Source organism: Chaetura pelagica, unplaced genomic scaffold (genome assembly GCF_000747805.2).
Source record: "Chaetura pelagica isolate M959 unplaced genomic scaffold, ChaPel_1.0 scaffold550, whole genome shotgun sequence".
Lineage (NCBI taxonomy): Eukaryota > Metazoa > Chordata > Aves > Apodiformes > Apodidae > Chaetura > Chaetura pelagica.
Window position 1 is genome coordinate 47,677 of NW_009951802.1, and position 12,157 is coordinate 59,833.

General features: G+C 54.0%; 1 protein-coding gene across 1 annotated transcript in view; it reads left to right on the forward strand.

Annotated features, from left to right (window-relative positions):
• Positions 1 to 5,550, forward strand: part of RALY (RALY heterogeneous nuclear ribonucleoprotein) — a 22,923-nt gene extending 17,373 nt beyond the window's left edge. The window contains exons 6-8 of the mRNA XM_010007730.1: positions 504 to 649; positions 5,049 to 5,097; positions 5,332 to 5,550. Coding sequence (XP_010006032.1) covers positions 504 to 649; positions 5,049 to 5,093 — 191 coding nt within the window. The 3' untranslated portion in view covers positions 5,094 to 5,097; positions 5,332 to 5,550. The remainder of the gene's footprint in view (positions 1 to 503; positions 650 to 5,048; positions 5,098 to 5,331) is intronic.
• The last annotated feature ends 6,607 nt before the right edge of the window (positions 5,551 to 12,157 follow it).

Sequence of the window (12,157 nt, forward strand, 5' to 3'; positions counted from 1 at the left end):
CCCTTCCCTTCCCTTCCTTTCCCTTCCCTTCCCTTCCCTTCCCTTCCCTCCTCTCCTCTCCTCTCCTCCTCTCCTTTCCTCTCCTCTCTCCTTCTCCTTCTCCTTCTCCTTCTCCTTCTCCTTCTCCTTCTCCTTCTCCTTCTCCTTCTCCTTCTCCTTCTCCTCCTTCTCTCTCCTTCTCTCTCCTTCTCTCTCCTCCTTCTCCTTCACCTCTCTCTCTTTCTCTTTCTCTATTCTTCTCTCCTCCTCCCCTTCCTCCTCCACCTTCTCCTCCTTCTCCCCCGAGCCAACCACACTCACATGCAGAGCCATGTCCTGCCCAGCCCTCTCCAGGGTTCCTTCCCTCAAAATGAGCAAACCTTCCCCTTGCAGACCCAAACCAGCTCAAATATTGACCTGCCAGCTGGATTTGGGGGCCCAGGGGATCGGTGTGACCAGGCTGTGGCCACTGCCACCCCCAGCCCCTGATGCTGGGGCCTTGGCCACGGCTCTTGCCCTCACAGAGGCTCGGAAGAAGGCGGATGGCAGCAAAAGTGAAGTGTCACAAGAAGACACAGCATCAGAGGCAGAGGCCAACACGGAGGAGCCGCTCAACGGGGACGAGGGGGAGGAGGAAGGGCTGGCGCGGGACGAGTGCGAAGATGAACTGGTGAGAGACTTGGGGCAGTGAATCCCTCCAGCCAGAGGGGTTCAGTAAGGGGCAGCCGTTTTACTGGCATGTAATAAATCCCCAGAAAAAGTAGATTTTCCTTCCTCAAATCCCATGATTGTTCACAGCTTGTTCTTTCAAACTGCTGTGCTGCTGGCGTTGGCCTTGGCCAGGCTGGAGAACCGTGACTGGCTCTGGAAATTCCAACCACATTTACCCTTGATTTCACTGCTTAATTAATGGTTAAAAGAAGTTGCTCTGCTCCCAAGTGAAAAAAGAAATGAAAAAGTAATTCTCAGGTGGATTGAAAGCTTTGGCACAGATAGTGTTGCATGAGCTGCTCTTCCCCACCAACGTGGTTGCAGATCCCTTGTGGACACCAAATGGCACAAACGTGGTTGTACCAGGTTGTGCACATCATCCCCCTTGGAGTGAGTCCTGCCCCAAGGTAGGACATTCCCAGGGGACACAGGGAGCAAATCCTGTGCCTGAAAAGCATCTGGATGGGAGCCTTGGTCTTGGGTGCACTGTTGGCAAAGGTGCTGCAGGGCACCACAGTGGCACTGGTAGCACTGTCATTTCATGGCATCACAGAATGGTTTGGCTTGGAAGGGACCTTAAAGATCATCTAGATCCAACCCCCTGCACGGGCAGGGACACCTCCCACCAGCCCAGGCTGCTCCAAGCCCCATCCAACCTGCCCTTCAACACTGCCAGGGATGGGGCAGCCACAGCTTCCCTGGGCAACCTGGGCCAGGCTCTCACCACCCTCACAGGGAAGAATTTCCTCCTCATGTCTCACCCAAATCTCCCCTCTTCCAGTTTTAATGCATCACCCTTTGTCCTCTTGATAAAAGTCCTTGTAAAAAGTCCCTCCCCCCCTTTCCTGTAGACCCTCCAGGCACTGGAGGGGCTCTATGAGGTTTCTCTGGAGCCTTGTTTTCTCCAGGCTGAATTTGTCCCAGATTAAGACTCCTCTGGGAACAGGACCAGGTCCAGACCCATGCAAAGGGTGAGAGGGTGCTGGGGTTTAAGGGCAGCCCTGGTTGCTGCCTCTCCTGCAGGACCCCAGCCCCTGGAAGCTGGGAGGGCTGACACATCTGTCCTGCAGAGGCCTGGGGCACGTTGGGCACCCTCTGAGCCTGCACCCAGTGTCCCCTGCCCCAGTTCTGCTGCTTCCCACCCCAGCACTGGGGGGCAGCACAAGTGGGGCTGAAGCTCAGCATCAGAGCCTCCTTCTCTGGAGACATTGAAAACCCACCTGGACACAATCCTGTGCAGCCTGCTCTGGGTGAAGCTGCTTTAGCAGGTGGGTTGTACTAGATGATCTCCAGAGGTCCCTTCCAACCCTACCCTTCTGTGATCCCCTTCTTCTTCCTCTTCCCCCATTGCCAGGGTGACCACCCTGCCGTGCACGTGCACAGCACCCTTCCTATGGCCAAAAACCTCCTCTAACTCAAAACACTGCCCAGCTTGTGTGTACTCTGCTACTCTGCCCCACCTTAACCATGATGGATGAGGGGGCTGGACAAGGTCTTCCAGCTGGTTTGGTTTCTGGGGCCTCACAGCTAAAGTCCTTGACTCCTGCTAAATCTAAGAGGAGATTATTTAGGGGAGACATCATAACAGATGCTATAAAAAAAAAGGCAAAAGCTGCCTCCATCTCTGGGTCACTTAGGATGAGGGGGGCCAGGTCTGAATTACATCAAGGGAAACATGGTAGAAATCAGGAGGAGACCTGCTGCTGCTAATGATGATAAAGCAGCACACAGGCTGTCAACAACAAAAAATAATTGGGCTTTTCTGCCATTAGGGGGCTAAGAAAACACAGTGGACAGACATCTGCTGGCAGTGACTGAAGAAGAGCTGGTCTTCACTGAGGGTAGATGAACAAGATGACTGTTTCAGCTCCCCTCACTCTGTATTTTCTGTAACTCTCTGGTCCTAAAGTGGCACTGAAATATTTTACAGCCAACATCAGGCTCATCTGTGGTCAGCATGGGCAGGGTAATGTGTGCAGTTTGTCTGCAGGGACCTTCTCTTAAACACTGCAAGAAGCCTCCCAGAAGCCATCCTTTGTATTTTGCTCCTGACCATACAACACTGAACAGTTTTGAAGACTTTCCAGTTCCTGGGGAGTGAGTCTTTTATCTCACACTTCTTTAGTTTGCAAACATTGGTGAAGCTTTCACCACCTGCTGCCCACATGGTGACCACACCAAGTTATCTGCCCTGGGCCCTGAGGGGCAGTGGTGTGACAGGAGAAGAGTCAGAGGTCACTCAGATCTGACCTCGTAGTTTATTGAGGCATAAATTTAGGTCTGTAAAATATTTATTAAGTACAGCAGGCCTGGCAGTCAGAGCTGCCTGCTGCCCCTGCACTTCATGCGGGATACAGGGGTTATTGTGTAGCCTCACTGTATGTATCTTAAATGTCACATGCATGCAAAAAATGTCACTGACCGACCCATGGATTCCTGGTGTCAGGGAAGGGATCTCAAAGCCTGGAGAGGTGACCTTGAGAGATGTCCCTGCTCCAGGGGAGCTCCCCACAGCCAGCAGTGATGGAGGGATGGGCCCACGGGCCCTGGTGGCTGCAGATCTTTGTGGTATGAAGTGGTTGATTTGTGGGTGGGATTTTCTGCTCTGTTCACCCAGTTCTGGCGTCACGTCAGCCCAGTCTCCAGCCACACTTTTTGTCTTGTTTCAGTGGGGGGTTCTCACTGATGGCCTTGCATAGTGGGATGAACTTGGTTTAGGTTCACTCGCTGAGCACCTGCCTGGACCAGGTGGCCTTGCATAGTGGGATGAATTTCAGGTTCACTCGCTGAGCACCTGCCTGGACCAGAGGCTGGTGAGTTCAAACAGGAGGAAGTCACAAGTGGGAAAGATGTAGTTTATGGCTTGGCATTTGTTGGCACCAGCCCTGCCAACACTTGGGCAATTCCCAGCACAGAGGCTGCCCTCCCACCAGGTGGAGGTGGGAAGAGGGTGATCCAAGTCCCCCAGAGTACAAGGAGGCTCAGGAGGCTTCCTCCATCCATCCGTGATGGCACCCATGTTGGTCTGTCCCCTGATCCTCACCCAGGGGCTCTCAGCTGACTCATCCCCTGTTCCAAGGCAAAGCCCTGTGCATCTGGGCTATTCCTTTGCCACCTCACCTGGCTTTCCTGAAGAGCCTGTTCCCAGGGTGCTACCTGCTCTGGAATTCCTGGGAAGGAACCTTTGTTCTGTTGCCAGAAGTCAGAAGCCTCCAGACTTCCCTCTCTTGGCAGTCTCCATTCACAGCTCCTTGAGGTGTGGTCCCTTCATGCATTCCAGCTCCTGAGGCTTTTCCCTGCAGGGTCTCTGCAAAGACCCTCTTGGTCTCCCCCACTGCAAAAATGGATTGATCTTCTCCCGTGCCCTGTAACCCAGCCTGCTGCTAACGAGGTTGGGACTGGGCTCCCTTGCCTTTCCTTTCCCATCTTTCCAGGTATCTCCTGGATCCATTTCCACCTCTGAAGCCTGGGCAGGAGGGGGAATGTTGCTGCTGCTGAGCCCCTGGGCTCCTCATGCCCCTGCGCTGCTGCACAGCTTCGGGAGGGGACGTTCACATGCTGTGCTTTCCAAACCAGTGTTGTAGAAGGAGAGGGCCCTTTTGTCCTTTCAATTCCTCTGGCCTTTGGAGGGATGAATAGGATGAGTGGTGTCATCCTGGGTGATGAGTTCTGAGACTGGGACCCATGGCTTGTTCAGCAGTCGCTGCTTTGGGCGCGGTTCACCAGTGCTGGCGGGTCTGTCAGGTGGGAATGCCTGTTCCTGTTGTAGGACCCTCCTGGGGCCCAAATTAACTTCTCCCCATGCTACAGCAAGGCCTGAGCTCTGCAAGCACGTGCAGGGGACTTGATGGAAGTGCTGAGCATGAGCTTAACCTGGCCATGCAGAAATAAAGCCTCCAGCCCAAGCACAACGACTCGTGCCACAGGCTCAAGCCTTCCCTGGGACATGCCCACTGGAGATGCTGACTCTGGCACAGCCCAGAGCAGACTCCTGACTTGTACACGAGGGAAGGTGGCCTTCATTTCATCCCAGTGCCTTTGAGGTTGAGCAGAAGCCAGAATTCAAAAAGTCCAAGAGGGAATCATGCAGCCCAGGTCTGTTTGGCAGAGCCCTTCCAGAATAAGGAACCAGAGGCAAATTATGGTCTTGCCTGGGGCTGTGGGTCCCAGAAACCACAGCCAGGGCACCCAGTGCCCACATCACGTGTTTTGTGGCTCCTTCACCACACTGAGCAGCCTGACACTGCTCTCTCACACCATGGTACCAGCTGGTCACCACCTGTGGGGTGTCACGGGGTCCCAGTCGGGCAGGAGGGACACGTGGTGATTGACTCTTTCTGGTTCCCTTTTCCCTGCAGGAGAACAGCCATTACACAGATGTGGAGGATGCCAGACTACAGTAACCAGGTACAGCTCACTCTCCTTTTCAGGGGCTGATGTGGAGCAGAAGCTTTCATCCCAGCAGTGTTGGGATGATGGGGGTTGCTGCTTCAGGAGATGCTCTTTCCCCGTGTTTTCCCCGCACTGAGCCTGGCTGCTCAGCTGGGTCACTGACCAGCCCCTCACTGTCTTTCCTGAGTCACAAATAGTTGAGGTTCAAGGAAAATGAGGAACCTTTTCCCCTTGCTTCTCTCCTTGCAGCCCCTTCAGACCAGCAGTGAGCACCAGTGTGAGGAAAGCACGAGGCTAAACCCTGTCCTGGCACGTTGAGCAAGACAAGCCGAACCCAAGTGCTGCTGTCACCTCTACCTGGCATTCGAAGGAGCAACATGGCCCAACATCTTCCATCCATCTGTAAAGCAAAGACAAAGATAAACTCATCATCCCAGTGAACCCCCTCTACCCCGTGGAATGGATTCAGAGCTCTGCAGCCAGCAGAGGTGGGAACTGATCCCTGCCCAACCCACAACCAGCGCTGAGCGGCTGACGGGAGCGTGGCTGCGTCACCCAACAAGTCAGAGATGTTCTAGAGCTTTTCTGCAGGAGAGAAGGGGGAACTCAGCCTGGCCCAAAACAGACCTTTTTTTCCCCGTGCTTGGTGAGAGCCAGAGTATTTGCTAACTGGGGGAGAAGTACTGTCTCAGTTTGGACAACTGTTCTCACATTGTTGAAGAAGAAGGTCTGGGGTGAGCTGTGGTCACTTCCTCTCCTCTTTTGCCCCATGAGCCACAGTGGGTACACGGTCACCTGGTGGGAAGGAGTGGGTGCTGGTGCATCTGTCCTGCTCCTCACAGCTGCCTGGAGAGAGGGGCAGGGGAAAGGACACTGCCTGCAAGAAAGCAAGGGATCCCAAGCAGGAGAACCAAAGCATACATCACCATCAGGAGTTTGGTCTCCTCGTCTCCACTGAGTCTCCACTGTAAAGGCTGAGCACGTCTCTGCAGGGTGAGGGGTGCAAGCATGTGGAGGAGACCCTTTTCTTGGACTAGCTGCTCCCTGGGAGGGATGTAACCACCTGCCCAGTGCCAGAGGCATCAGCCCCTTCCCCAGGGTGCTCATGTCTCCTCGGGGCCCAGCTTGGCTCTCCACCTTGAGCTGGCAGGGCAAGAGAGCAGCCCTGGCAGCAACTCCTGGCTCAGCAGCTCCTGGCTCAGCAGCCCCTGCTCCTGGCTCAGCACCAGGCTGCCCAGCACCCCGAGCCTGAGCAGAACAAGACTGGTGAAACCCCAGCACGATGCATGTGGCCGTGCCAGCAGCTCCCCTGCCTGCCCCAGTCCCAGCTGCTTCTCACCCACGCCCTGGCCTGAGGGCAAAGGTCTCTCAGCCTTTTCTCTCCTTGTCGTTCCTCTTTCATGGAGGAACATCATCCAGATGTTCTGTGCTCAGGGGCAGGTGGGACTGAAGCTCACACAGCACTTTATCCAGATCAGATATGTCCTGCCTGTCACCCCTCTTACCCTCCAAAACACCCACCCACATCAGGGCTTTGGATCCAGAAGGGTGTCCACACCTTCTCCTTGGTCAAACCCTCCCACCAACCATGTGGCCCCCAGGAGTGCTCTGGAAAGGGACTCCTGCTTCCTGCTCCAGGCTCAAAGCCAGACCTCATCCACAGCATCTCTCTTGGAAGGGTGAAGGGGACAAACAGGTCCTGGGGACAAGGCTTCCTCCCCTGAGGACCATCCTGGAGCAAGCAGGGCTCTGGAAGCACAACCATTTATTTGCATTTCTTCGTTTCCAGTGGTTCAGGAGGGATTCAAGGGTTAACTGTGCTCTCCCCTCCCTTCTTCTGGTTCCTGTACAATTGCTCCATTGTGTTGTACTGAGCCCTTGTAGAGCTGTTTTCTAGGCTTTGAGAGATGAGCTGCAGTTTTTGCTATGAACTGACTGTGATGCTGATGTTTGGGAGGAAGGTGACCTTGTACATACAATCCTGTATAATAAAAGAAAGAAATCTAATTTGCTTTCACTCTTTGCTCTGGCTCGTGCACACACACACATTTTTTTCCTCCCTTTCAGACAAGGCTTCCCCTTTCTGAGCTTCAGCTCTGCCTGCAGGATTTGCTTTCCCTTACAGAGAGTATATCCCACTGGGCTGGGCAAAGCATCTGGGCTCTCAGGGGCTCTGGGACTTTTCCCTCTGGAGATCTGGAAACAAATTTGATGTAGGAGAACATCAGGAGGACAAATCCAGGCCTTTAATCTCTGGACTTTGCACTGGTCCAGCTCATAACAGACTGGAAAATTGAGGCTGCTGTTGCAGTTTGCACAAGCCAATGGCACTAGTGAAAGCTGCCTAAGTACAATGTCTCCTGGCCACCTCCCCAGCCCCTTCCTGTTGCCAGCTGGAGTGATCATCCAGGCCCTGGCATGTTTGGCTCCTGAGCTGTCTCTGGAGGGCACCAGTGACCACACGGGGAGCACCAGTTGCCACCTACTTCCCAGGGTTTTTTCAGTTACCAGTTGTAGAAGGCTGTCCTGCTGAGCCTGGTGTGAGTTGTCACCCAGCACAGGAGGGCAGAGCTGCCTGGTGCACCCATTCAATTTCATGGTGAGTCTGGGGATGGTTGAACATCCATCTCTCCATCCCTCCATCCATCCCTCCATCCATCCCTCCATCCATCCCTCCATCCCTCCCTCCATCCCTCCCTCCCTCCATCCATCCCTCCATCCCTCCCTCCCTCCATCCATCCCTCCATCCATCCCTCCATCCCTCCCTCCATCCCTCCATCCATCCCTCCATCCCTCCATCCATCCTGCTATCAGTCACCAGTTCCCTTCAAGACAAGACAACTCACGGTGCCTTTGTGGCTGGGCAGGAGGAGGAAAGACAGGGTGGAAGGGGGAAGAAAAAAGTAAAGTCACAACATTTGACCATCAAGAAGATCAAAACTGGCCCAACCTTTGGTTCATTGAGCTGTGTTGTTGGGCCCTGACAGTGACGATGGCTCAGAGCCTGAGAGAAGGGCAGAGCTTCCCAGCTCCACCCCTGCCCTGAGCCCTGGCTGGCTGGGCACAGTGTCCTGCAGCTCATCACCTCCAGGCCAGCAGGGCCTGGCCCAGGTCTGCTGGGAAGCAACAGGTTCCTTTGTGTTAATTATTCTGGGGGAGAGGGAGGGACTTTGGGAGCTCTCCCAGAGGCCCCTCATGGAAATGAACTCTTGGCTGCAGGTGGGGCCTCAAGGAAATGAGGTCTGGGCTTTTCATGCTCATGAAGTTCTGTAGGTGACCGGCCAGAACATCTTGGCACGAGGAGGTGAGGGAACCACAGTGGGTGGGAAGGGAACACACCCCCCCCTTTCATCCCTTCAGGCCATAAAGCAGCTGCAGAGCTCCCTGCTGACTTCCCTGGGTCCATCAGGAGAGGAGGGTTGGGTCTGTCCGTCCTCCCCCCAGGCAAGAGTCAGTTCAACATCTGCACCTTCTGAAGAAAGAACAACCAACGTGAACCCAGCAACTCCAATGACCACCCAGGCAGTTTCCATCTTGTGAACTGGAAAAAAAAACAAACACAAAAAGAAGGGTTTTGGTGAAGCTTCTCTCCACCACCCACAAAGGCAAGATCCCATCACCAAGCACCCTGGGCCTCCCTTGGCTTCTCACATTTGCTGCTCTGCTGGTTGCCAACCCACCTGGGTGGGGTGGTGACAGCCCCCTGGTCTTCCTTGGGAACAAGAGGGGAGGTTCTGTTCCCCACTGCCTCACCTGGGCCTCTGCAAAGGGAACACCAGGTGTATGAGGCTGCCAACACACTTTGGGCTGAAATGTGGTGGGAAGAGCAAACCTGCAGGAAGCTCTGGGGCTCTGCAGGCATCTGAGCAGCAGAGCAGGGCTTCTCCAGTCCCAGGTAGTCCTTTTATGTGCTTCTGGACATGGAAAGACCATCTGCCAGGCCAAACCAGCCATAATCCTGCATTCAGTTGGAGTCAGAAGAAGCAACAAGAGCCTCCACTGACTTTAATGAAGCCAATTAACTTTAATGAGCATGACAGGGAATGTCCATGCAGTGCTTTGGCAGAACTTCAGTTACTGCAACTGCCACAGGAGCCATTTTTTGGTGAGTTTGTACAAGCCACTTGCTGCCTCTGTGAGAGCTGCCATACCCCTCCTGCATTGTCTTCCCATCATCTGCAGGAGATTTTTCCTCTTTTGATGAAAGTTACGGAAACATCTGGAGATGTGGCCAAGAACCCCAAGGGCTCCTGGTGGAGCACGGGCAGACTCCACCAGGAAAACAACCCCAAGCTCTGAATGGGGACAGTCTGATGCCAAAAGGAAGTTTCCATATCTGAAATGCTCTGCAGGAGGTGGCAGAGGGGCCTGAGCAGCCATTCCTGCCCTGAGCCCAGTGCCACCAGCACCTCCCCTTCCCACCATGGTTGTGTGTGGCTGGGATGGGCCAGCATTGATGTGCTGCTCCAGGTTAGGGAGAAAACCCTCCAGTTCATCACCTTTTCATGGCCCAGATTTACTTCCTAGCATGTGGACTTTTTTTCTCTGCCAGCTCTGAGAGGGTTCCTCAAACACAACCTCCTATGGATCCCAGGGCTCACCTGCTCCCTGGGCTCACAGCAAACGAGTTGCACAGGAGACCCAGAGCAAGTGTGACTGGGACAGACAAGGGGTGAGAGAGGGAAAAGGGAAGGGCAGAGGTGAGAGAAGCAGGCAGAAGCAGGAACACAAGCTCCTAGCCCTGCCTCAGAGCTGCCTGCAGCACCTGAACCTTCTTGCTGACCCTTCCACCCCTGTTTGCAAGCAGATGTTGCTGAAGGTGAAGCACAGACCAAAGCTGCATCTTCCCAGGTTTGCTCACCAGCCACTTCCCCACCCCTCCTGCCCCACAGGTGAGCAGCAGCTGCTGCTTCTCAGCACCACAGCTGGGCTCACCACACTGCAGAGCCCAAGAAGCTGGGTTGGCTGCCAGCAGCTGAGCAGGGACACTTTCAGCAGCTCTGGAGCACAGACCATCACACTCTGGGCACAGCAGGAGGAGCTCCTTGAGGCCCAGGTGGGAGTTCCCTGCATTAGGACCATGTCTGAAAGCTGGGAAGCTTCAGGAACTTTCATCTATACTTCTCCTTGGTTAAAACCACTTTGGGTGTGACAGGACAGGCTGAGAGAGCTGTGGTTGTTCAGCCTGGAGAAGAGAAGGCTCTGGGATCACCTAGTGTGACCCATCAGACAAGTATCCACATGACATTTTCCAGTTCTCCTGGCTTGGACACATGGGACATCCTGGGAAGCAGCAGCACAGCAACTGGAAAGGTACCCAGGGGTTATGTTGAAGCAAAACCATAATTCCTATCAGTTCTGTTTGCAGTCATTCCCTCTCAGTTTACTACAAAACAGCCTGGCTTTGAGGCAGGCACAGCTCTTCACAGAATCATGGAATGGTTTGGGAGGGAAGGGACCTTAAAGATCATCTGGTTCACACCTGCACTGACAGAAAGTGAACTGGCCTGGACCCAACAGCCACGGGCTGGTCCCTCTCCTTGCAGAGCACAAAACCCAAGGAGGAGGTGAGGGGAAGCATGTGCTTCCCATCATCCCAGCTCACCATCTGCCACATTTGAAGCATGGACACAAAAAGCAAGCTCTGCTTTTCCAGCTGTTCCTCATCACTTTCAACTCCTGCCTTAATGGATCTGAATTACTTCCCCAGCAGGAAAAGCATTTCCCCAACAGCAGGACATAGGAAACCTGCACCAAATCTGTGAGTGAGGTGCTGACATTGGCTGGAAACCACAGAACTAGCCAGAACCAGACCCCAGCACTCACCTGCAGGCAGGTATGTATCAGCTGCTGTGCTTCTGCCTCTCATACCACTGCAGAGAATCATGGAATGGTTTGGGTTGGAAGGGACCTTAAAGCTCATCCAGTCCCACCCGCCTGCATGGGCAGGGACACCTCCCAGCAGCCCAGGCTGCTCCAAGCCCCATCCAACCTGCCCTTCAACACTGCCAGGGATGGGGCAGCCACAGCTTCCCTGGGCAGCCTGGGCCAGGGTCTCACCACCCTCACAGAGAAGAATTTCCTCCTCATGTCTCACCTAAATCTCCCCTCCTCCAGTTTTAATCCTTTCCCCTTTGTCCTCTCCCTCCCTGCCCTTGTCCCAGGCCCCTTCCCAGCTTTCCTGGAGCTCCTTCCAGTTATTTCTCTGGTAAACATCAGCTTTTTCAGTTAATCATAAATATGTATGTTGAAAATAGTCCCTATGTTACTCTTTCTACACCACCACAGCAGAGATGCTTTCCCACATTCTATTTTTTATTGTGGGATCATTTCACAATCCAAGACAAGTCTCCATTCTTACCAAAATAAAAACACTTGCACTGGGAAAGGAGCAGGAAGGCTCCTGCATCTCCAGCCACCAAGCCCAGATGTGTGGCAGAGTCCTGAGTGCTCCCAAACCACAGCCAGGAAACATCCCAACAGGCTGGGATTTGAGGTTGGATATCCAACTAAGGACATTTGCTCTCCATCACCAGTGGTTGTGGGTGGAGAACATCTGGTTTGGAAACCTGCTCAACAGAGCAGGGACCACAGGAACAGGACTGCACAGAGAACATGCAGAGAGCAACCCAGCTTAAGGATGGAAAAACCCTGCTCACAGCCACATTGCTACGTGGAGACAGAAAACAGTGCCAGTGGAGAAGAATCTGATCCCTTCTGTGCTTCAGAAGAGGCCTGGGCACAGGGCTGGCTTGGCAGAGCAGCCCACGGGGAGGCAGAGGGACAGGCTGTGGCTGTATGAGTTCCTACCTGGTTCATCCCCATCAGCTCTGCTCCTCACAGCATTCCCCTCCTTCCTCCCTCTGCTTTCTTGACTCCTTTTAAGCATCATTTCAGCCCCCAAGGCTGGGGACATCCCAGACCCACTGTGAGTATCACACTCCCCTGGATAAACACTCGACATAGAACAGGCAAAGCAGGTGCAGTGGGCACTGCAGTGCCAGGCAGCAGGGACTGTCTGAGGGACACAGTCACCCCTGTGACAGCAGAGCTCTGAAACAGCAGAATTTCAAGC